General features: G+C 40.4%; 4 protein-coding genes and 2 long non-coding RNA genes across 13 annotated transcripts; 3 read left to right on the top strand and 3 right to left on the bottom strand.

Moving 5' to 3' along the window:
• The first annotated feature begins 474 nt into the window (after window positions 1-474).
• Window positions 475-5,805, top strand: LOC103996157 (meiotic recombination protein DMC1 homolog). The gene is made up of 16 exons (XM_009417010.3): window positions 475-506; window positions 605-684; window positions 982-1,073; window positions 1,169-1,240; window positions 1,349-1,387; window positions 1,490-1,547; window positions 1,677-1,722; window positions 1,809-1,854; window positions 1,929-1,990; window positions 2,131-2,197; window positions 2,319-2,411; window positions 2,491-2,559; window positions 2,627-2,705; window positions 2,877-3,043; window positions 3,253-3,334; window positions 5,762-5,805. The coding sequence occupies exons 1-15, from the start codon at window positions 493-495 to the stop codon at window positions 3,295-3,297; spliced, it is 1,029 nt and encodes a 342-aa protein (XP_009415285.1). The 5' UTR covers window positions 475-492; the 3' UTR covers window positions 3,298-3,334; window positions 5,762-5,805.
• LOC103996158 (uncharacterized) lies at window positions 4,285-10,695 on the top strand. 5 transcript variants are annotated; one of them, XM_018829775.2, is made up of 8 exons: window positions 4,285-4,508; window positions 5,762-6,018; window positions 6,141-6,260; window positions 6,362-6,520; window positions 9,420-9,592; window positions 10,047-10,152; window positions 10,371-10,450; window positions 10,534-10,695. In XM_018829775.2, the coding sequence occupies exons 2-7, from the start codon at window positions 5,764-5,766 to the stop codon at window positions 10,398-10,400; spliced, it is 843 nt and encodes a 280-aa protein (XP_018685320.2). In that variant the 5' UTR covers window positions 4,285-4,508; window positions 5,762-5,763; the 3' UTR covers window positions 10,401-10,450; window positions 10,534-10,695. The 5 variants fall into 5 exon arrangements, with proteins under 5 accessions (XP_018685320.2, XP_064978547.1, XP_064978546.1 ...); XM_018829771.2 differs by having other exon boundaries at window positions 4,335-4,508; window positions 5,727-6,018; XM_018829772.2 differs by having other exon boundaries at window positions 4,335-4,508; window positions 5,654-6,018.
• A 2,436-nt stretch (window positions 10,696-13,131) lies between these two features.
• On the top strand, window positions 13,132-15,799 carry LOC135619950 (perakine reductase-like). The gene is made up of 7 exons (XM_065122473.1): window positions 13,132-13,274; window positions 13,821-13,988; window positions 14,209-14,412; window positions 14,501-14,673; window positions 14,987-15,083; window positions 15,182-15,335; window positions 15,431-15,799. The coding sequence occupies exons 1-7, from the start codon at window positions 13,209-13,211 to the stop codon at window positions 15,619-15,621; spliced, it is 1,053 nt and encodes a 350-aa protein (XP_064978545.1). The 5' UTR covers window positions 13,132-13,208; the 3' UTR covers window positions 15,622-15,799.
• LOC135619951 (uncharacterized) lies at window positions 13,136-14,322 on the bottom strand. The gene is made up of 2 exons (XR_010489572.1): window positions 14,189-14,322; window positions 13,136-14,088 (listed from the first exon to the last, which is right to left on the bottom strand). It is a non-coding gene; the product is annotated as an uncharacterized LOC135619951 (long non-coding RNA).
• On the bottom strand, window positions 15,697-17,603 carry LOC108953513 (uncharacterized). 2 transcript variants are annotated; one of them, XR_001979221.2, is made up of 4 exons: window positions 17,490-17,603; window positions 16,221-16,495; window positions 15,938-16,040; window positions 15,697-15,831 (listed from the first exon to the last, which is right to left on the bottom strand). It is a non-coding gene; the product is annotated as an uncharacterized LOC108953513 (long non-coding RNA). The 2 variants fall into 2 exon arrangements; XR_010489571.1 differs by having other exon boundaries at window positions 15,938-16,495.
• Window positions 17,604-18,045: 442 nt separating this feature from the next.
• On the bottom strand, window positions 18,046-22,728 carry LOC103996160 (protein TIFY 4B-like). Of its 3 annotated transcripts, XR_672571.3 has the most exons (11): window positions 22,328-22,728; window positions 22,066-22,226; window positions 21,793-21,989; window positions 21,427-21,511; window positions 21,200-21,344; window positions 21,054-21,119; window positions 19,792-19,849; window positions 19,476-19,690; window positions 18,543-18,888; window positions 18,370-18,429; window positions 18,046-18,249 (listed from the first exon to the last, which is right to left on the bottom strand). XR_672571.3 is itself a non-coding variant. In XM_009417014.3 (9 exons), exons 1-9 carry the CDS (start codon window positions 22,467-22,469, stop codon window positions 18,875-18,877), a joined length of 1,083 nt encoding a protein of 360 aa, XP_009415289.2. In that variant the 5' UTR covers window positions 22,470-22,728; the 3' UTR covers window positions 18,269-18,874. The 3 variants fall into 3 exon arrangements, 1 of the variants encoding a protein (XP_009415289.2); XR_672570.3 differs by having other exon boundaries at window positions 18,370-18,888; XM_009417014.3 differs by lacking the exon at window positions 18,046-18,249 and having other exon boundaries at window positions 18,269-18,888.
• Window positions 22,729-23,781: the final 1,053 nt, after the last annotated feature.

Genomic DNA, 23,781 nt, shown 5'->3' with positions numbered 1-23,781 from the left:
CTGGGATTTATTATCAGAATATTCCTTATCAATGATTTAAATAATTGTGATGATATATTTTTAGTCTAAAACCATTTTGTTAGGTAGTTGATATCTAGGAGATAAAATTAAGAATCTTTAAAATATATTTAAAATAATGATTAAAAAATATTTCTCATCAAGAATGGTATTCTTTAAAATTTCAATTTAAGAGAAGAGTTTTCTATATTACATTTTTTTCTATTAACAAATATGCAGCAAAATTTTTTGACTTATAAAAATAAAAAAATAATAAAAGACAATGATGCAATTTAACCGTTGGGTTACGATCAACTCAATTTCGAGCAGTGATGAGAACGGAAGCTCCGGACTCGAGAGACTTGGGATTAACTCGTTCGAGGAAGAGCCACCGAGTCCGAGGCTATAAGTATCGGAAGGTTGAGCGGAGTCCAGATTGGAAGCTTCTCGCTCTCCTTTCGCGCGCGCTGTGATTTCAAAATTCGAGAAGCCAAGATGATCGACCTCAAGTTAATAGATCTCTCCCATCCTCCTCTCCTTCCTCTTCTTGGTTTCTGATCCGTCGAGGGATACCAATCTCTTTGAATCGGTGTCTGATGGCTCCCAGATTCGAAGAGCAAGGCCAGCTGCAGCTGCTGGAGCGGGAGGAAGACGAGGAAGATGATTGCTTCGAGCCCATCGACAAACGTAAGTATCTCTCGGCTCGTCGTTTCGCATTTGTTTTTTTCTGTCATAAGTTCGCTTCTGTTTCGCTTCTCATGAACCTGTTCAGGGTTTTGATTTCAGATCATATGCTCCGGTCTTGATGCTAATAGATTGGATAATTAAGGGGTTATATCCGATTGATATTTCACGTTTGATCGTTCGATCTGATCTCCTTATAAGTCGATCCAAGTTTATAAGACGGTTTGCTCTTAGATCTATGGAATCTGGGATTAGTTCTTTAGGAATTTCTCGCTTTCTCGATCCATGGGATCGCTGCAGTAATTGTGCAAGGCATCAACGCGGGCGACATCAAGAAGCTGCAGGACGCAGGAATCTACACCTGCAACGGACTCATGATGCACACCAAGAAGGTTTGTTCTCCTCTTCGTGCTAGGTATCCAAAGGATCCTTTGAGACACCGACCAAACCTATCACTATCAGTTTTGTGGGTCTTGACCTTTCGCAGAGCTTGACGGGAATCAAGGGATTATCCGAAGCCAAGGTAGATAAGATCTGCGAGGCCGCCGAGAAGCTCGTGGTAAGAAGCTCCCATCCTTCGATCCAACATTTGTTCAATCTTTGTAACTTGCGGCGTTCTTCTGATACATTTGATCTGCATTTTGTTCCCCTGCTTTCACGGTCGCAGAACATGGGATACGTTACCGGGAGCGATCTGCTTCTGAGGGTAAGATATGTTACGATCCGTTGGATGAAGATATAACGGCTTTGATCTTGTGCTGATATTTCGTCCCCCTCCCTTTCCTCATTACTTCTCTCTTTTTACCAGAGGAAGGCGGTGGTTCGAATTTCGACGGGGAGCCAAGCTTTGGATGAACTACTTGGCGGTAAGATTCAAAAACAAAATCCTTTTAAAAAAAAAAACAGAGCCATTTGATCAATATCGAACGGTTACTGTACAATCATAGACCTTCCGAATGTTAATCTAAACACATAATCCATTCGAAATCAAATAGGTGGGATCGAGACGCTTTCAATAACAGAGGCATTTGGAGAATTCCGGTCAGAAAATTCTCAGTCTAATTAATTATTTTTTAAACGTAATTATATTAGACTGGAATTGTGATCGTTTATCGACGATCCAACAGATCGGGGAAAACTCAGTTGGCTCATACCCTCTGCGTCTCCACACAGGTGCGCGAAAAGCAATTATTTATAATGATTGAGATAATAAGATCTATGAACCCACTCGTGTTTGTATTCCACAGCTACCCATCCAAATGCACGGCGGAAACGGGAAGGTCGCCTACATTGATACCGAGGGGACATTGTATCCTTATCTTGTAGGATAATAATTTTGTGATGAATTATATATATATATATATATATATATATATATATATATATATATATATATATATATATATATATATATATATATATATATATTTAGCCTTAATGGATTTCAAGCCGTCCAGATCGGATCGTTCCCATCGCGGAGAGGTTTGGAATGGATGCGGGTGCCGTTCTCGACAATGTAAGGCTATGTACCTTTACTTTTTATCCTCAAAATTATTTTGAAAACCTTGATGATAAGTAAAAGATAATTAATCTTTATTTGTTCTTGTTATAAACGTTGTGTGTCTGCGGAAGAGAAGATTATATACGCGCGTGCCTATACTTACGAGCATCAGTACAACTTGCTCTTGGGCTTGGCCGCAAAAATGTCCGAAGAGCCTTTCAGGCTCCTGGTCCGTCCTTTCTCTTTCTGGCTCTTAATTATGCTGTGTTTAGATCACAATTCCATATTTTTAGCGTGATTGCATGCAGATCGTCGATTCTGTGATCGCGCTGTTCCGCGTCGACTTCAGCGGGCGCGGCGAGCTCGCGGAGCGCCAGGTATGTCTCTGTCTTAGTCGCAATTTTTCTCCGTAATGTTGCATTGCACTAAAATCTGCACCTTCAGCAAAAATTGGCGCAAATGCTCTCTCGCCTCATTAAGATCGCCGAGGAGTTCAACGTCGCGGTTTACATAACGAACCAAGGTAAATTTATGGACCTCGACCTCATGATGGACCAATGGTCGGTCCGAGGAAGCTCGCACTTGTTAATAATAGCATATGCTTTAGTCGCCTTTTTTATATCTCATCTCGCATCATATAAACTGAACTTGTGTGAAATTATAGTTTTGTGAAGTGTATTTTTCTGTGCGGTAGTGATTGCGGATCCTGGAGGAGGGATGTTCATATCGGATCCTAAGAAGCCAGCGGGAGGGCACGTGCTGGCCCACTCAGCTACCATCAGGCTGATGTTGAGGAAAGGCAAAGGCGAGCAGCGCGTCTGCAAGATCTATGACGCTCCCAACCTTCCCGAAGCCGAAGCCATATCCTTGAATTCCAGCCATATATATATATATATATATATATATATAATCATATTATTTTTGTCATTTTTATTCTGGTAGAAATCATAGGTAGTCCTATATCAGCGATTAGATCAAAAAGAAAAGACAGCAGATAATTAATTTTTTTAGCTTGCTATCGAAGAAAAAAATGGAACTGGTTATAGTTGAACCTTGACCAAGGGGATCACGTTTTCCAGATAACCCCAGGAGGCATCACAGACGTGAAGGATTGATGACACTCAAAACTATGTTTCTTTCCTAATCTTACAGGTTACATAAAGAAATAGCATTTTACTCTCTTGTAGCGTTTTGACATATCAATGCTCTATAGTGAGGCAATAGGCGAAAAGTTTCCATTGTAGTTACTATCTTTTATAAAGTCTGTTGGTACATCTTTCTACGAAAAGATTAGCATGTATATGTATGGTTGAGGCCTAGACTACGTTGCTCATCATAGCTTCTGATTTCTCAATCTAATCCATTTCAAAGCATCATTAACCATCCAAAGAAGCTGGGACTGATCCTTGTGGTATTCTTCGTGATTGATTCCTCTGGTCTTGATGTACTTCCCCAACTATTATATTGATGAACTTGCATGACATAAGTTGACAAAAAATATGCTTTGACCAACACGTACAATCTACAAAATGAAGTGTCCCAGATCATTTTTATCATCGTCCTTTACAATTTAATTTTATATGCATTGGTTGTCACCTATAGGGTCCATGCGACAAAAGAAGCCTCCCGGCTGGAAATCAACACAACCAAGGCCCAAATGCGGGACCCGGGGGTAATATTGAGCATCTGTAGATTGATTTTTGTCATCCATTTGGAGGCACGTTGTAAGATATATTAAGTGAATACTCTTATAATATTAGGATTAAAAGAGTTTGATTATATATATATATATAAATATATAAATATATAAATATATATATGTATATATACATATATAATATGATCCATGACCTAAAAATTTAAATTTTTAAGATGAATTGATATCAAACTTGATGTATTTTAACACCATGGGAAGACAAGACAAATAGGATAAAAAATGAAGCAGCACAGTCCATAATCTATCTTTCTTATATATATATATTTGAATTTATATTTTTGAGAAAATATTTAATGAAGCAGTCCATCACCAACGAGACTAATCTGGGCCAGTGCGGTCCAGTATGTTTCCGCTCACCACCTGCTGTAACGGAGGCCCAAATTCAATGGCCAACGCAGGGGTTCGTACGACCTTCTTCGATCAGATTCTATGAGAGCGAAAGCCCGAGCGAGGGCGGCCCCTCCGCTCCTCTCCGCCTCTACTTGCGATCCCCTCTCCCTTCGCCACTCGTATCTTGTGGCCGCGGAGAGACAAGAGGAGACCCTTCTTTCCTTCTCCTCCTCCTCCTCTGGCCTCTTTGCGAAGCCATCGCTCTAGCGTACGATAGAGGTAGTTTGTCCTAGTTGATCATTTATTGGTTGGTTATTGGATAATTTTGTGAGTTAACTGGTCTTTTATTTAAATCCTGTGCTAAATTTTGCCACCGATGATTCAACCTTGTCAAAATAATGACGTTATTCTATTTTTCTTGAATCACTTTTGCGTGGATATTGTTGGCATAACAAATGTGATTGTAACTGTTGATACAGTCCATTCTTCTAGGTTTTTCGTTGGACTGTACTTCGAGCATATGCTGTTTGGAGTTAGGATTGTAATTTACGATTCGAATAATACAACTTTTCATATTGTTCACTTCAGATTTTGATTACTATTTTTTTAAAAAAGAATTTGTATACACGGAATCTGTCTTGGGAGATTACTCATTGGATGTCACTGCTATGACTTGATTTGGACTTGTTCTATTAAATAGAGATTAGAAGTAGTTGAAATTGTTGTGAAATTCTTTGTTGCCTGAAGCTACCATTGCGAGCATAAGCAAACTTTAATTGACTATTATTTACTCGATTCTTGTGTCTCGGTCGTTAGACATAAGTAAGGAATGTGTTTGTTCACCGCTGAGTGGTAATCCTTGGTTCTTCACATGTTTTGATTCTGAATATACATAAAGTTACTTAAGCTGTACAATGGTATTGTATTAGACAAGGGCATCCCACTTGGCTGACACTTATGTTTCTGCATCCATCTATTCTTCGTCACTGTTGGGCGAATCTCCATTAACTGTAGAGATTGCATGAATATTCCTCGAGTTAATAGTGTCACAAAAAGATTCTTTATGTTTTTCCTTTTTTGTATAATGTGCAATTTATCGAATAACTTAACATTATCAAATGTAGAGCCGGTAAGTACTCATTGCATGAGTCATGGTCTATACCATGGTCTACAGTATCAACCCGTACCGCCCGGTACGGGTAGTACGTACCGGTCTGATAGATTGTCGGTACACGGACCGTCTGTTACCGGTCCGAGTGCACTGTAGCACTGTAGCAGTGTACTGTAGCACTGTAGCACTGCTACAGTACTCGACACACCTGGGTGTATCGCTCGGTATACCGTACTGGTACCGAGCCCAGGTCGAAACACCGGTACGGTACGGTATTGCGAACCTTGGTCTATACCATTTTTTGTGCTTGTAGATGAGAGGAGCTATGTGCTAGTGAAACAGTCTTTTCTTATCAGGAAATTATATATTTATATATTCTGGTTCAGATCTTGAAAAGACAAATCTCCTTCTGCCTATGAAGCAATGCTGACAGTACATCATGCGGGAGCCATTCAAAATTTTTGGATTGATGGAGAAAGAAAGACATATGTGCCAGCGTGTTCAGACAGCAGTCGGCATGCTTATAACATGAAAGGCTTTCTAGCCTTCCGGCATTGTTTGGAGAGACCATGTATACAAAATCTTTGGATGTCTCCTAACTTAAAGTCTCACTATAGCAGACTAAGAAACCATCACCTCTGGAGAACCTCAAAAGATGGAACCAGAAAAAACTGGCTGGTATTATATCCTTTAGTGAATATATGTTCTGTTCTTCTCTAGAATGCCATTGTGCAACCGAAATGGCATTTCTGAAGTACTTAAATGTTCTTTTGTACTTACATGTTTCTAGTTCTTTGTAGTGTCATTGGGATAGTAATGCATCATCTGATCACGATTATCGTTCATCACGCAATATAGCCATAAGCCTGTTGAAACGGTACAGAATTGTAATTGATCGTGGAGGAGGAGACAACCTTAAAGTATTTTCTCTCCCCCCAAGCATTGCATACCATATGTGAAATATTTTTCTTAATGGATATTTCCATTTTTCCAACTGATACATTCATTGGAATCTTATCAGGAGTTTATCAGTGCTGGGGTGAATGCATATGCTCTTGGTTGTACTGATGAGGGTCTAAGAAAAGAACTTATTAGAATGAAGGATTCTGGTGCTGAGATTGAAGGACTTCAAAGTCATAGTGGAGGAACCACTTTGAAGTTTGAAATTCTCACCGAGGAGGCGAGATCTCGCACACAAATATATTACTTGTTTCATTTTCTTCATCTTTGAAGTCGTTTTATGAATATAACCATCCTTCTGTCAATATCCTGCCAAATATATTTGTTATCTCTAATTGTTGAACTATCTTGGTATTTTCACTTTAAGCTATTTGACACCAGTAAGACAACATGTTTATTTGCCTTGGTAAACACTAGCAAAGCATAGTTTGTTTCACTGGAATATTAGTTGTTATATATTTGCTTCTATGGACCTCCCAAGTAGTAAATACGTGCACTTGATATGCTAGAACTGAGTTAAAGTATGTGTCATGTATATCATGGTCATAAAACTGTAAGTACGCTAAAGCATTTTTTACCATTATGCTAGAACTGAGCAAAAGTATGTGTTGTATATATCATTATATAGTTCGCATATTAGGTAATGTCCTAAACAAAAGAAGAAATAAAAGAAACTTCACTACATTGACAAAATGGTGGATATATGTTTTAGATAATGAAAGTTAAAAACATGGAAACAGTTATACTAGACTTAATTGGTTGTTTAGAGAGTTGAAATATGATGCAATTCAGAAATAGAATGGAGATGACCATAGAAATTGAAAACGCAATGTGAAAGTCATTGACTAGTCATGTTTTTTCTTTCGAAAAAAGAAACTGATAGTATTAAGATAGGTAATGGCTATAGTCTGTACCCTGGAGATCAGCACACAAAAAATTGGAGAAGGTTAAAAAATATCTGTAAATACATGAGATACCATTACATCTGTAAATGTGTTCATATGGTAAAAAATATCTTGCACAAGGTTGGCAGTAATCCACGGTGAGACAAATTCCTTTTTCAAAATTTGGATAGCAACCTCAGCATCCATTTCTATTTATAATTTCTGCACCCCCTCTCGAGCAGCACTCCTTAGCCCTTCCGATATAGCATTTAACTCAGAATAAAGGCTGTCTTTCCTCATACAAAGCCTCCCAACTGCAAGAATGCATTGCCCATAATCAGTTCTAAGTAGAAAGTCAATCCCCCCCCCCCCCCCCCCCCCACCTCCTCGATTGCTTAGACAAGGAGCCATCCAAGTTGAGCTTGTACCAGCCAGGAGGGTGGGGGGGACTCCATCTAACCAGGATCTGATTGATCGAGTTATTCATCCCCTCAGGCATCTCTCCAAGTATAGCAAAGAAAGCAAGAGCTTTGAGAAAGATCCCCAAAGGGGTGCCTTTCTTGGATCGGAATATAATTTCATTCCGGGCCTTCCACATTAAAGTGTATACAATTGAAGCAGCCAGATGTTCTTTACTGTGAGATATGGACAAAATACTCAGAAAAAGGCATATATAAGTTTACAAAATTAGAGAAATATGGATTAGTGGTTTAGGTAATATTTGAATTTTGAACCATAAAATTTGTAAATTAAATTAGTGCTTTAACATGATATAGTTATTTTTCTAAATTTTTTAGCGAACTGCTTAAAGATTATTGGTTATGGAGATAGAATATAATAATATGATTGGGGGAAATTGAAAGAAATGTTACAAAACAATGTGAAGTTTATAGGGCACGATGACATCTTTATTGAGGCTTGGAAGAGTTGCAGAGATTAGGTTGCACCAAAATATGAAAATCAAATAAGTACCGAAGGTTAGCTCAATTCTTAGTACTAATGAATAAAAAGTTCAAACCATCAGATAGTTTAACTAATGAATTATTGTGAAACTTTAGGAGAGGGCAATTGAATCGAGATTAGAATACAAAGCAAGCATCTTTGGAAATTAGTTTAGTATTTATACTATAAAGATAATTCGTTCAAATTATTTCCTTATTGACCTATTAATGAAGAATTTAGAGAGGAGAAAAAAGGCCTGCATATTGGTTTTTATTGACTCATGAAACACTTGCAATAAAATTTCTAAAAAAATGCTGTAATTTAGGAAAATAATAGGCTTCTAGTAGTTATACCTTATAAGACATCTGAATAAGCGTAGCCACTAGTTTAGGACAAGAAGAGAGTCCAGAGAGGCAATTATGATTTCTCAAGGACTGACATATATTTTGTAATAGATGAATTTACTCGGCAGATGAAGTATGAATTTTCATGGTGTATTGGATTAACATGATATTGTTGTGAGTGATGCTACCAAAGTTAGTTTAAGTTTTAAACCTGAATCATGGAGACAAGTTTAAAATTAGATATTTTGAATTAAGTAGACCAAATATATAAAATGCAACTTTAGCAGAACAAGAAGACAATTCAAGGTAGAATTGATAGATGAGAAGGTCCAAAATGCAGAAGTTTTAGACACCCTGGATGAGCTTCGGAATAGGATCTAAAGAAGGGCATTCTGACTGTTGTATGGCTGTTAGATCTAAAGAAAAATTCATAATACTGGTATAAGTCAGTACGCTTTATGGCCTAGAACATCAGGTGTTTAGGGAATATTTTATCTAAACAAATTCATTTTTGCTGAAATGAGGATGGTGAGATGAATTATGAGTTTATTTTAAAAGACAGAATAAGAAATGTTTGCATACATGAAAAACTAAAGGAAATGACAAGTAAAAACAAAATGATGAAAATTTTGAAGATGTCTTGGACGTTTCTGAAGGGAATCTGTAACTGTACTTTGGCAAGGAGAGTTATTCAGATTAATAGTCCGAGGAGAGACAAAGGAAGGTCAAGCAGTCTTTCATAAATACAATTTCAAGGACTTTGATTGCCCTTAGTTTGACTAGTGTGACTCTCTCAGTAGAGATCAATAGCTTATCAATGTTGTTGTCATCATCATTATAGTAGGTGATGGCCTAAAAGTAAGCTGGCTTCATTCTTTTTTATTAGCTATTTATAGTGTGTGACAAAATTTTAAGAATTTTTAATTTTCATGTTAATTGTTTGATATAGGTCAATGAGTGCATTTTATGGTTGAGTATTGTATTTATCACGATCCTGTGCACGCCACAACCCACAGTTGTCAGGTGGTCATCTACGCCGCCGGTGTCAGCTGAAACCATGCATCAATGGAAAGGATTTTGTGCTATCATTGCAAATGCTTATTATACAAGGGGAATGGCATGGTGAGTATTTGACAAGATCTATTCTATTTTTTTTCTTCATCTTCTTCTATAACATACTGTCAACATAATAATCAAATAAAAAAGAGGCTTTTTTAAAGATACAGTTCATCATTGTGGCTGATACACTCATCATTGTACTAACATTGCATTACCAGAGGGTTTCAATATTAATTAGTTTTCTTTTGGTCAATTACAACATAGACGACATAAAGCTTTTTCTCAATATTATCCTTGAATGTTGTATGAACACACGTATATGCTAATACTAAATAATTAGTTTTCATATAATCATCCTGACACTATTATGTTTGATAAAATGCCTATAGAATGGGATTATTCTTGTTAATGCTTTATGTCATTTAATGAATTTTGTGTCTTTAACGTCACCTGAAAGTATGTAAATTGAGTTGTGTTGATCTGTGTTTTATGTTTTTATTTTTATATGCTAGCACAGGTTACCAGTGAAGACTTTGCAGCTAGAACAAATGGTGGTAATGGGCAGTTCTGAGGAACCAGCTGTTGTAGCAAGTCGGATGAGATTAGTTTTCAGCACGCTAGAGGTCTGTGGGTGCTCTTCAACTTCTGTACCAGATCAGTGTTTTATCATTGCCACTCTAATGCACATTATAGTGTTGTGAATACTATGCATCTGTTTGTGTTAGAAACACATGTAATCAAACCAACAAATTTCCTTCATCGCTTGTCTGGCTTTTGATTACTTGAGGATCTGGAAAATTGTGATTTAAATTTTCTGATGCCATCATTTTGGTTTCTGCAGGTAGTCAGTCCTCAGTGGCCACGAGTTTGACTTAGGTGTTGTTTGTTTTGTTACCCAAGTTTCACCGATACTCCATGATGGTAATCTTCTCGGTGACATGTCAACTCAATTCCCAGTGAAATTTTCTTAATGATAGTTCATTCAATTTCAAAATCTTTCGTAGGTATCAAATCGGATGTGACATTGATCGGAAGGTTTCCTGTATAAGTTTCTGTCTGGGACATAGAGCTTCCAAATAATACATGTAAATTTCACATGCTATTGGATGGTGTCAATGTACAGAAAGTTTATGCAATTGAACCCCCTATGTGCAGATCCTGTATCAGTTCTCAGTTGTTCACAGTAGCAGTTCTCACCCATTTTCCATGCTGTGATTAGTCTGATGATTAGTCTGATGATAGTCTTGTATTTAGATTTGGTAAATTGTAGGTTTGATGATAGATCATATGAGTGAGTACACATTCTCTGGATCTAGTTTGGAATCATATACCAGGCTGGAAGTAGCTTTTTCATTCATCTGGGCACATTCCGGTTTGACATCATATCTGCTTTGGACTCAGCTCTGGGTTTGCAGCTTCTTCCTCCTTTTCCTCCATCTATTTTTCATGTCATATCTTCATGTACTGGACCGAGCATTTTCAGTCTCCTCCAAGTAAGCAGAAACATGTTTTAGTCGGTTTCTCTCTCCAAATAGGGGTTTGAAGATGTTGGCTACACGATTGATCAGTTCAATGCTAAGTTGATACAGTGTGTTTTAGAATGCAGGAAAACAAGACTCGAGAAAAGAGGTTGCTCAGGGTTTAAAGATTTATATGGACAAACTTCCATAGTCATGGAATTGCAAACTGGTTGATTGGCTGTAAAAAGAAAAATATTTTGTGACTAGGATGGATGCCTGGAAATCTCTCTTTTTCTTCTACTTATATTTGATAAAATTCTTTTATTGTTATGAACAAACTGATCATCATCATTGATATTAAAGATATCCCTATGTTTTTTATATGACTTTATATAATGTTTTTAGCTGAATATTCTATTTAACGGGTGGTACGAATCAACCAATGACGGGATGCTGAGGATTGGCCAGATCGATAGAAATGAATCGATAAATGAGTCACCTCCAATGATTTCATTAGTTCATGTATGCATTTAAAACGATGGATGCACACGGAATGCATCGATGACGAAGACTGTAGTCGCTTAGTGAAGCGACCATCCTAAACAAAATGATAGCTAAGTGATATTTTAGGTGGCATGCCCAAATCGGACCATCGAATTTGGATACATACATAATCATAAATATGTATTATTTGGCACGTCCGAATCAAGATTTAATTTGTTAATATTTAAACATCTTAATCGATATATTATGGTTTTGTGACATTAAAATAAATAAATAAATAAATAACTGTGAATCATAGACATATTGGGACAACTTAAAAAGTCATATTCAATGGTAGGACTTAAATGATTATTTTGCAACTGAATTCATCGTAATCATAATTCTTTAATCGATGATAAGAGAATCAAAATTCACTAATGAAAAATTATGCCTCCTAAATCATGATTTTGATATCGCATGATATCATTTAATTTAAGCACAAAAAAGTCATAATACATAATATAAATCTCATGATCTGTAGTCCTAATGGTTTTGTACAAACTAAATATTAATAAAAAAATATATTTTGAACCGAGATTTTTTTTCAATTTATTTTTTAACCTATGCAAGAGTCATCACAATTGGACCGTAAATAATTCAACATTTGTTACGTAATAAAAGTTGAGGCAATTCAGTCACATAGAATTATAGTAAGAAATTCTGTGCATGTGATCGCCTTCACCACATATCTAATGAAAACAAGCACCTCAACGGGGGACAGTCACTTGTGACCACTTCTTTACATTCTTTTTGGCTCTCGTAATTAAGGGAAGCCGTTCGGACACGATTCCGGTTAAAGCTTAAATCACACACACACACACACACACACACATATATATATATATATATATAACTATTTATTATAAAAAAAATTAATAAATCGAATCTCAATTATTGATTTAAGTAGCGTGGATAGAGAGTAACAATATATTTAAAAAAACCGTTCACGGCCGCTACAATTTAAATGTGGCTAATAGTGTGTGAGAGTGGAAGACATCTTTTATATCATCAAATGAAAACAACGATATATACATATAAGGAAAATATATATATAAACATATTATCAAAATGTTTAACCCGTTAAAGGGAAAAAGAAAAAGTGTTGTTATCGGTGCTGCCTAACCGGTGATGGAAGCAGGAATTGTCTCATATTCGCCATCGTCCGTAACACATCAACCATAACGAGGCCAAAATCCTCCTAGGTTTGACCAATTACGCAGAACTCTTGAAGTGGTCGCCACCACGGAATTGAGTTACTGTTGTCCACATGAAATATTCCTGAGCTCAGGCTAAAGGCCAAGAAGAGCTTGCGAGTAGCTAAACCAACCAGTTTGCACACAACGTGATCTACCGAATATAAACTATGCACTGGCCCATCACCCTCTCTCTCTCTCTCTCTCTCTCTCTCTCTCAAATGTTCTCAGTAACTATGAGTGCTGCAAGGAAGATGAATGATTCAGGGAGAGCAGTAGGTGAGAGAATGAAACACATTTCAGCTACCACCACAACAACCTTTCAAACCGAAACTCACTTTTAGCAAAGTGGATGCAGGAACTCCGTTGCTTTCTGGTTATAAGTAGCAACGCCCGACATGGATGGATCATTTACTTTCTGTAGAGCTCAGAAATCTTGACGGCGTCAGGTACCGCAAGCGGCAGCCTCGAGGACGGGACAGCATGGAGCAGAAGGCACAACAGCGGACTCGAGTCCCACAAGTGAAGCTTGGGACACAAGGACTGGAGGTAGGCCTTGAGAAGAAACATCATAGGGTTGGTATGCACCATTGTGTTGTTTCTCCAACACATGAAGCCTCAAACTCCAGTTGTGCTTCGGCCCTGAAGGGCTGAAGAAGCATAGCACCCTTCAGTTAGTTTGTACTCTTGAGTCCCTATCGACATGTGAAAACTTTCATGTCTTACACCTTTTTATTAAGGTAGGCCCAAAGGCACTTGGATCCTTTCATTCGCTTTGTGCCAAGTTTCCATGCTTGCATGAAACTTCTTAGAACATGGATGTCAGGAGGAACTTCCTGTCGACGAAAAAAGGATGTGTAAGAGGAGCTTGACATCCCTGCTTTAGAACCGCCTCATGTCCTCTGTACTTGATATGCTGCTGGGAGCTCCCCGTAAAGCTTGCTTGTATTTCATTGAACTCCAACATTTGCAGCATCAAGTTTCTAAAAACATCCCTTCTAAGTGCCTCATAATGAAGGATTCTCACATGTTTCAACCTTCAAGCAGTCTTGTAGACTTGTAGTAATGCTCCGTGTTGTTCCGTCTTTTTAACAGGTTTCAAAGTTGGGTTTTGGTTGCTCGGGTCTCTCAGGGATATTCAACGATCCTCTGTCCTACGAAGAAGGTGCTGCCATCGTCATTGATGCCTTCCATAAGGGGGTGACGTTCTTCGACACTTCTGATGCCTATGGCAACGGACACAATGAAAACCTTATTGGGCAGGTCTGTCTCCCATCTCAAGTGCTTGATCATGCCATGAGACGAGTTTAGCATGCATACATTATTGAACTGCTGCTACGATTTTGCAAGTTATATGGCTAATCTGCATGAACAAAAAACAAAAACTGTGATTTTTAAGGTATCATAAACACAAATAGTTTAGCAAATACTGTAACTAAGAGGAGTTATTGTAAACTCTTAACTCTGTGTCCGAAAACTGAAGGCTCTGAAGCATCTGCCAAGAGAAAAAGTGCAGATAGCAAGCAAGTTCGGCATTGCTGGTTTCCAGGACGGCCGGCTGCTGATCAATGGCTTGCCGGAATATGCTCGCAAATGCTGTGAAGGCAGTCTCCAACGCCTCGGTGTTGATTACATCGATCTGTACTTTCCTCACCGAGTGGACACAACAGTGCCGATAGAGCATACTGTGAGTATTAACTGCTGACTTCATCTTTACCTCATAAACTCTTCTTAGTCATCATCAAGCTGATTGATTACCTTGTTCGCCGAGGCAGATGCATGAACTGAAGAAATTAGTGGAGGAAGGGAAGATCAAGTACATCGGCCTGTGCGAAGCAAGTCCCGACACGATAAGGCGTGCGCATGCTGTGCATCCCATCTCAGCTGTGCAGATGGAGTGGTCGCTGTGGACTCGTGATATCGAGGACGAGATAATTCCCCTTTGCCGGTTTCTTCTGTCGAACTCTTACTGCTTTGGATACACGAACTACAGCAATTTCTACGTTTCGCTAGAAAGAGTTTGCAATCTGCTAAACACATGACAGAAATAAATAGCATTAAATTGCTACTATGTCAGCGACCTACTTACTGATATTTAAAGCAATTTCTACTGTGTGCCAGACCTTCATCTTCTCTCTCTATTATTTTTGTAGCCGATATTTAAAGCTTCTAAAGCATATTTTGCTTCATTCATACGAACACACAACTTCAAGGCTCTAAAATATTTTTTATGATGCATAAGCTACCCATTTCCCATGCAGAGAGCTTGGTATTGGAGTAATTGCATATAGCCCTCTTGGACACGGTTTCTTTGCTGGAAGAGCAGGCACAGAAGGATTACCTGAAGGGAGCATAGTGGTATTGTACTAGTCTTCGAAGCCCATCCCAGTAATTTTATTCTCTTCTTTCAGCTACAAAGCCTCGCCTTTTGAGCTGATCCTTTTGCCTACGAACAGGCCCTCAATCCCAGGTTCAATGGGGAGAATGCTGACAAGAATAAGAAACTGTTCGTGCGAGTCACCAAACTGGCTGAGAAGCACGGGTGCACTCCCCCCCAGCTAGCTCTGGCTTGGGTTCTCCACCAAGGAGAAGACGTGGTGCCTATTCCAGGTATGTCGTCCACTTTCTGTGAATGCTGCAATGCACACCATCATCATCAACAACTGATGCTAGCATCCAACCTTTCTTTTTCCATCTTGTTGTAGGTACGACAAAGGTTAAGCACCTGGATGCCAATATCGCCTCGCTTGATGTGAAGCTAAGTGAAGAGGAGTTGAAAGAGGTTTCTGATGCGATGCCGGTGGATGAGATTGGTGGGGAGAGGGACATCGAGCTCTTCACCAGTTGCTCATGGAAGTTTGCTAACACACCACTTCCTGCCACCCCACTCGAATAAATCAGCTGAGGAAATGTCAGTGAAAAAAGCACTCATGTTCTCTAGCAGATAAGGTTTTCTCAGCTGACCACACTTGCTCCTACCAGTCCTGTCAAAAACTGAATAAACTTTCAGAATGATGGTGTGTTTGCATAAATCCGTTTGTCCTGAGAGGCAATGAATGATTTTATTTCTTCAAGACACATTCACTGAATGAGCCATCACTGCAGCCTGCTTGGAAAGGAAACCAATGAATTTATCCTGCCCTGTTTTTAAGCTTAAGATTATAAATGAACAGGCAGGGGGTTCAATAACATGGCAAAGCAAATGCGATTACCTTTTTGTCCTCTTCGCTTCTCCCTCCATCTTCTCATCTTTTTACAATCCCTTCTCTTCTCTCCATAGCCTGCCTGTTAAACAGAGCCTCAATTTCTGCATCACTATGAGAGATTTTAAATGGATTTACCTTCAACATATATGAAATTTGACAGCAGAGACAAAAGAACTATACCATGAACCAACAATATGGGCTGCAGCCTCATGGGATACACAGCAGAACAACGAGAATTAATTCTTAGGCAAACAAAGCTAAATAGTAATGTGTTTCCTTGGAGACTCACCTGAATTCTATGGACAACAGCACTTTGCATCTATGTGTGAAAGCTATAGGACTCCAAGAAAGATCCCATTCTTTCAATCAATCATCTTCCAAGCTGTCCAAAATGAAACAAGCATAATCTGTTGTTTCCCGACCTTGCAAGCACTTATAGAGTGAACACATTACTGTGATTGTGCCTTGGACCACTGCCATCAAATCACACAACCTGCAAGTTTGCCTCTGGTCTTCCTCACTGTCATCCATACACCATGCTTGGAGAACTTCTTCCATGTGACCCTATAACAAATGGAGAAGAGAAATTGGTTATTAACTACTAAGAATTCATTTTGTGATTTGATTCCAGAAAGCGGTAAGTGCAACCACTACAAACATAGATCAGAGAAAATTCATTGTTAACAAAAAAGGAGAATGGATTATTCAAAATGATTGATCTAAAGGAAAAACAAGAGTTATCCCTGATATTTCCATCCAAAGAAAACTGTTCAAAAATTGAGGACGCAAGCATATCCACCTATGAAGTATAGCAATTAACATTTCACTCGACTCCATTCAACTGTAGTTATCTATCTCTTAAATTATAATATTTTTTTTGGGAATAGTTGCTTGTTGAGTTTGCTTTCTCGCATTGCTCCCTTATTTTATTTCTCTTCTTTCCTTTGTTCATTCTTCAGTGTGTATATACACACATACACATATACATACACACATACAAAAATTTCTATGTTTGTGTGTAATATCCCAACTACATTGATATATTTTCATTATTGAGAACAAATTTCTATGTTTTAACTAATTCATGCGAGAGAATGCACAAACTCTATAATCCAAATTGTTAAAGCACTTAGATGGTATATGCTGCACATCAACAATTTCTATGAGCATAAAATATTTGATCTACATCAAGAAACTGTCAGGAAGACTCATGGATGGAAAGATAACCGATCCAATCGCTAAAAGTAGCGAGCAAGCAATGTGAACCAACAGGAAAATAGGCGAACGGCCCAAAACCTTTGGCAGATCTACTCAACTTAGGATCATAAAAAATCAGGGAACAGAAAAGTTGGCCGATCGGCCAGTTTCTGCACAGAAAGTGGCATCAACTAGAAAGAAACCTAACACCAAATGCTGACAAGAAAATTCCACGCGAACATTGGATGTTTCTCCCCTAACATGTCTCAGACTTCAAAAACCTATAAACAATTCGAAAAATAAGAATAAAGAAACTGAGATCCTCTCTGAACATATCGGAATCGTGATTGAGACTGCGCACCTCTTGCAGAGTCGGTTTACTCCTAGAAACCAAAAAGAAGAAGAACAAATCAAGAATCAGAAACGGAAAGATTAGTTAAGAAAGTAGGATCACTCGAAACGCTCTGCGCTTCGCTGTATCTTCCTGGCGTGCTGGGGACTGCATAAGGGTTTATATAGATGAAGCCGGGACGCATATGTTCCGTCGGTCATGGATTAACTACAGAGACGCTCGATTTTCTGTCCGTTAAAATATCCACGATGACGATTAACCATACCGGATCGTGCCACGTAGAACGATGCAACAGAGGGAACACGTTAGTTTCGTGCCCTCGCGGAGTCTTTGTTGGACTCGGGGGGTGTGATTCGATCGGCATCCCTGAAGAGGTTTCATTTATTTTCTTGATTCCATTTTATGGTTGTTTCCCCTTTTTTTTGTTTGTGTTTTCCCAAAGAAGAGAAAACACTAAACTAACGGATCAAAAGCTTGTAGTTCGGAGTTCCCTCTTTATGAAGGTGATAATGCTACAATGCTCAGGTTGCAAGTTGCCATGGGCACAAAACAAAAGAACTAGATGTGATTGAACTGTTTTAATTGGAATTTGCCTTTTTTAAGTTCTGTGATGCCTCATTTACAGATTGGTGAGTTTCTACTGATAGCAGTAATCCCCTCTTTCACTGCGCGCTCGAGCTTGCTTCCTTGAGAGACTGAAGGCGATATATATATATCGAGTGGGTGAAGGACTTGTACTGCATCAATCATCACATTCGATTGATGTTTCCTGTGAAATTGAAGTGACGTGAAAAAGAATCTCTAAGGAATCATAAAAGAATAAAAAGAATCTCAGCGTACGACCAGTCCTGCGAAATAGCTGTTTGGATTGAAGGTATCCAATACATACCCAAGCATCCCTCGAGAGCAAAGCCTTCGTGACTCGAAGGTAGCCGCAACCTCCAGAGGACTTGTAGCAAGTACCGCAAGAGTCTGTGTTAGTCTTTTTAGTACATGAACTTCCAACAAAAGGATACATGATCTGTTCTTTCCGGTCAAATAGGATCATCGGACTGTAATTACCTTCACCTGGCGGCTGTGATCACGAAGAGAATAATGATCTGGATTTTGACTGTCCTCTGATGGGCTGCACTGCCATAAGAAACTGGAAGGCTGATCTTACACATGCAAATTGCTTGATGTACGAATGAGGACCAGGGCAAATCACAGCTTCTGTTGAGTCTTCAATCTCATCCATGGGGTTGGCATCTTGAAACATTATTAATTGCCAAGCATGGCTGCCATTGCAAAAGCATACAAGCCAAGATTCTTGGATATATCAAAACCCAGGGCAGGAAGCCACAGAACCAGGGTCTCTCAGCTCCTGGGACCCGTTTGGTGGTCATCCAACAATCTTAAATTCCGCCGCCTGTTAAGAAATTGAGATACAATTATATCAGAGTCACAATCATGCAACACTAAACCAATAGTAGTAACACCAACCAAATTTGTGTATACAGAATTAACTCCAAGCTGGACCATCATCATAGATGCTGTACTAGGAAAATAACTAAGATGTGATTGATCGGAAAATGTCATGACGTGCGATGCATGCTCTTCTTTAGGGCAGAGAATTAAGTCCGATGAACCGTATATGACACCAATCAATTATAGGGTATCTATCTGATCTTTTTGCCTCCCCAACCAGTTCCCTCAATCTTCCTTTGTCTATCCTAGCACCACTAATCAATAGATGTAAAGAAAATTAAAAACAAAGTGCATGAAAATATGTAAGCAAGTTTTAATATATTTCAAGCAGAAAAAGAAATAAAGATATGCAAAACATAATATCTGTTTGTTGACCTTTGGCGTAAGAGAGACCCAGAAATAGATGAGACTTGCCAAACAGTTGTTGGATAAGTACATGCATCTTATGAAATATGTAAGATATAATTTGATACCAAAAGTGAAATTGAGAATTGTGATAATTGAACAACTAATAAGAGCTTCACTCACTGTCATCATTGAGATCGATGAAATATTTGTCTCCACTTTGGTTTTCTGCCGAGCTGCACCTTGCTGGTGATTGAGGTGACTGCGACAGAGAAGGGAAGCTTGTTTCATTCAGGTTCGGGAGCTCACTATGGTTCAGGCATCTCAACTTTTGGCTAATGTACATCATCTCCATATCGGAAGAAGTTGAACCTCCGAGGATCTTTTTGCCCTTAAACCTTCATAGAAGAAAAAACAATGATGGAATGCATTTCTCACCAAAGATTGTAATATGGCTTATAGGCACTGTTTTATCATTTCTGAAGACAAAAGGTCATACCTATCTTTCCTTTTCTCCAAGTACCTTTGCAATGATGCTTTTCTACTCGTTGGAACTTCTGCGAAGTGAAAACCAGCATTAGTCCATGGAAAAAATAGATAGACTTAGATTGATTGACTAGGTTGCCATTATGAAGCTAAAATGAACAAATCCACTATGAACTGCCTTCGTGCTTACATATCTATGGTCATAGTCAATATCATAGTATTTTGTAAAGGCTGTGAGAATAAACAATTAAATACCTGAGCAAGATTCAGCAAGTAATCATGAAGCCTAATTGTGTTTACAGCCAATAAAAACCTGGGATCATAGATCATGCATTGACGGCCAACTTCTACATTCAAGTTTCAGTTACTCATACAGGATAGACAAATTTATTTCACGAACCCGATGTATACAACGTTCTCATAGCTCGGTTTATATGGGTTCACGTAAATCACCTTTTAGGTAAGTGAACTAATGGGTTAGAAAATTTCAAGGGTTAGATTAGAAGATTCTGAACACTCAAATTCACATCAGTAGCTATACGTGACAAAAACAGTGAATGTAAAGATTCTGAATGTTCCTATGACTTACAGAAAACATGATTCTATCTATCTACAAAGAATTAAAAAATGAGATGCACAACAAAGACAGCCATTTGATTCAGTTGAATCACAGTCTGGTCCAACTGAATCAGCAAAAATAGCATGGAGGAAACTCCAGACACACAACTCAAACTAAAGGTTCTTTGATATCAAAGCCTGGTAGGCCTGTGACACAACCTGTCCAACCAGGTTGGGTGTTTGCAAACAACCACCAACTTTCTTCACTGAAGATTCTCGTGGGTTGGATCAGGGGACCCATGAAGAACACCGGGACCATACGATCACAGCAATGGCGGGCAATCCGATCTCAATGGGCATCGAGACCAATCAATGGACCACTCGACACTTGTGAACCGACGCCTCCAGTCCATTGACACAGGTAAAGCCGACACGATTAATAATTGGCACCCGGGCTTGCCCTGTGCCACCCACAGCACCCACCATTACCGCTATGAAACCCATCTTCGTTGCAGTACGCTACTTCGCATGCACAACATTGAATTTTGACTGCATAACCCACTACTGCAGGTGGGGCCCAGGTAAAGGCAACGACTCCCGGTGCCGTGCAGTCATGGGTCCCAGCGTGGGTCAAGATTTGTCCCTCAATCAGTGATGGTATGAACCAGCAAACAAAAAAGTCGCATGTTTACCCGGTAAATTGCTCCGCTCTCTTACCAGGCTCTGTTTCCCGCGGCACCCTCCGGCCCTCCAACCCGCCCGCCACACGGTGGGGCATCCTGCCTGCACCACAGGCAACCGTCCGATCAAGATCTGGCGGCTTTGCTTGACCGAGGAAAGGGGGGAGGACAGGGAGGTCTCACCTGTCGCCCGGATTCGGAAGGCTCGGGCGAAAGGGGGAGCGGGGCCCGGGGGCAGGCGGAAGACCGGCCGCCGGGCCGGAGGAAGCGGATCAGTCGGGTCTTCGAAGCAGGCCGGGCTGGCAGCGAGCTCCATGATCGCCCTCGCCTGCGAACAAAGCGGCGCCGTGTCAGTGCAACGCCCGTCACGGTCCCCGGTGCCGGTATGGAGCTCGCGATCGTCGACTCACCTGATCGGCCGAGACGTCATCGTACACGTTGATCACCCCGTCGTAGAAGATCGTCATCTGCTCTCCCGGTAGGTCCGCCGTCGTCCTGTAAATGGAGAGCATGAAAGGGTCGCCGAAGCACATGACGCGGCCGTCGAGATCAAGGCCGCCGGTTCGTCACCGCATAGGAAAATCCGTATGCGAGAAGAGCGAGCAGGGGAGGTTCCGTCCTCCATCATGCAAGCAAATGGGGCAACCGGCCCACTTAGTACGGGGACGAACGCCCCACGGCCGTCGGATCAAGAACCCGGCGCATGTTAGCGGCATCGTGGCCGGGGGTTGCGGTAGGGGGTTTGGGGACCATTTGGGGCGCGCAAGCAGACGAACCTGGGGGAGAAGCATCGGTTCTCCGGCGGGTGAGGACGGTCTGGTTCGGCGATCGGGGTACTGCAGGTCAGGTCTCCGGCAAAGAATGGCGGGGGAAGCGGATCCTTCCTCCGGTACGGCGAGGGCTCTTTCGCCGGAGGTTGCGCTCCACTGCCGCCCCCGCCGCTGCCTTCCTCCGTCGCCGGAGGTGGCGAGTTCTGGAAGAAGCAACAGCAAGAGACAGAGATCAAAACGAGGGCGCCACGTTAGCACTCGCCAAAGGGAAGTGACTACCTGCCGCGGAGACACCGGCGCCGAAGTAACAGGGGGAAGCTTCCGAAGGATCCCTCCGCCTGCGGGGGAGTCGTCGCAGCCCGGCCGCCCCTCGAAAAGTGCCTTGAGGGAGATAACCTGCTGAATCGCTTGCGACTTGTTCCACGACGGCCGCCGCATGCCTGCACTTGCCCATTAGCCCTCGGCTACTCCGAAGTCACCACTTACCGATAAAGTAGCAGGAGAGAGAGAGAGAGAGAGAGAGAGAGAGAGAGAGAGAGACCTTTGGCTTTGAGGAAGCGGCGGCAGTCCTCGCGGGTGAGCTGGGCGATGTCCTCGTCGGTGAGGTCAGCGAAGGGCTTGTCAAGCGGCGAGCGGGAGGCGACCTCCCCGGGGCCCATGGCGGCGGGATCCGGAGGAGGCATCCCGTCGTGATGGGCCAGGGTTCCGGGGACGGCCTAGCGAGGGTCTCGGCGGGCGGAGGCAGAGATCACATCCTCGTCCCGCTCTCTATCGAAACAGCCACCTCGGCACCATGCGCGCGCTTTGGGAAAACGTCACTCCATCACTGGAAGAGTATTATTATATTGTTGTTGGGAAGAGGGGAGGGATGGGGATTGGCCGCGGCGTCTCCGCCTCGTTGAGGGTGGTTTCTTTTTATCTGATCACCGCAGCAACCCACCCCCCCATGCCGCCACGTCGGTGCGCTGCTCCCACCAATGAATGCCTCCCGCTCAATTTCACGAAATTACCCCTTTCCCTCCCCTGCTACGGCCGTTATCTTTGGTGGTCGTAACGGAATCGGATAATTAACGTTAAACGGCTCACGGTGACGACCGGCCTACAAAGTGTCGCTAACTATAAACTAAAAATGCTTAAAGGGTGAAGTTATTTATAGTTAACTTATTAGTCTCTCTATTATTAGTAACCCATTATCTCAAATCACAGTTTGTAGTGATAGATAGGTCTACTGATTTTTGTTTTTTGTCCTACCCACCCATCGTAGCTGTTTGATGCCATTCGATCGGATATATAAATTATATATTTTTTTTTATAAATCAAGTTTTGATATCTCAAAAGAATATATTTTTTACCAAACCAATAATTATAAAACTAATATTACTAAAAAGTAAAATTTTAAGATGTGTCTTCATTTCAAACCAATAATTAGATGAATATAAAAGTTTTTTTTGTTTTCGCTTGTGATCAATGGATAAGTATTAACTTAACTATGGAAAGGGTTTTGTTTAAACATACCTCCAATATATTATCTTTAAAAACTTAACTATTGTATGCACATGTTCAAGGAATCAAGGAGATGTAAGCACATAAAAAAAAGGTGGTCTCGAGGATTAGAAACATTGGGTACACGAGATCAAATTGGAGTTGACATTTAGAGCAGGAATATATCTAGCAACTATTGGAGCAGATATGAAACACATCCTTAATTCATTACGACTGAGAAATGGAAGAAAAATGACAAGTGAGAATGGAGAACTCATAAACAACGAAGGAAGAGTGAAAGTAAGGATCGATTTTACTCTTTATAATATTAAATAGTTAGAAGAAGATTTCAGCTACGGTGGAATCTGTCAAGTCGGCGTCCTACATCACCCTTAGTTTGTGATAGAATACTGTCACCAAATGATGCAGATGTGCGACTACATCCTTCACCACACCGGCTTGCTTACCTTAGAATGCTTCGAACAGTGGCTTCTATCTCAAAACTCGAAAGAG

The sequence above is a fragment of the Musa acuminata genome, chromosome BXJ2-8, assembly GCF_036884655.1.
Source record: "Musa acuminata AAA Group cultivar baxijiao chromosome BXJ2-8, Cavendish_Baxijiao_AAA, whole genome shotgun sequence".
NCBI classification, from domain to species: domain Eukaryota; kingdom Viridiplantae; phylum Streptophyta; class Magnoliopsida; order Zingiberales; family Musaceae; genus Musa; species Musa acuminata.
Note: the sequence above shows the minus strand (reverse complement) of the source record. Positions and strands in the feature narration are given on the sequence as shown.

Bases quoted from the DNA above. Each gene is read 5' to 3' on its own strand.
- LOC103996157 (XM_009417010.3), top strand. The intron at 1,548-1,676 runs GTAAGATTCAAA...GAAATCAAATAG, and splicing joins TTTGGATGAACTACTTGGCG to GTGGGATCGAGACGCTTTCA. The intron at 1,855-1,928 runs GTGCGCGAAAAG...TGTATTCCACAG, and splicing joins CCCTCTGCGTCTCCACACAG to CTACCCATCCAAATGCACGG.
- LOC103996160 (XM_009417014.3), bottom strand. From the start codon at position 22,469: ATGCCTCCTCCGGATCCCGCCGCCATGGGCCCCGGGGAGGTCGCCTCC. The intron at 21,512-21,792 runs GTTCGTCTGCTT...CTCCATTTACAG, and splicing joins AACCGATGCTTCTCCCCCAG to GACGACGGCGGACCTACCGG. The intron at 21,345-21,426 runs GTGAGTCGACGA...CTTTGTTCGCAG, and splicing joins ATGACGTCTCGGCCGATCAG to GCGAGGGCGATCATGGAGCT.
- LOC135619950 (XM_065122473.1), top strand. From the start codon at position 13,209: ATGGAGCAGAAGGCACAACAGCGGACTCGAGTCCCACAAGTGAAGCTT. The intron at 13,989-14,208 runs GTCTGTCTCCCA...CGAAAACTGAAG, and splicing joins ATGAAAACCTTATTGGGCAG to GCTCTGAAGCATCTGCCAAG. The intron at 14,413-14,500 runs GTGAGTATTAAC...TCGCCGAGGCAG, and splicing joins CAGTGCCGATAGAGCATACT to ATGCATGAACTGAAGAAATT.
- LOC103996158 (XM_018829775.2), top strand. From the start codon at position 5,764: ATGCTGACAGTACATCATGCGGGAGCCATTCAAAATTTTTGGATTGAT. The intron at 6,019-6,140 runs GTATTATATCCT...AGTTCTTTGTAG, and splicing joins GAACCAGAAAAAACTGGCTG to TGTCATTGGGATAGTAATGC. The intron at 9,593-10,046 runs GTGAGTATTTGA...ATGCTAGCACAG, and splicing joins TATACAAGGGGAATGGCATG to GTTACCAGTGAAGACTTTGC.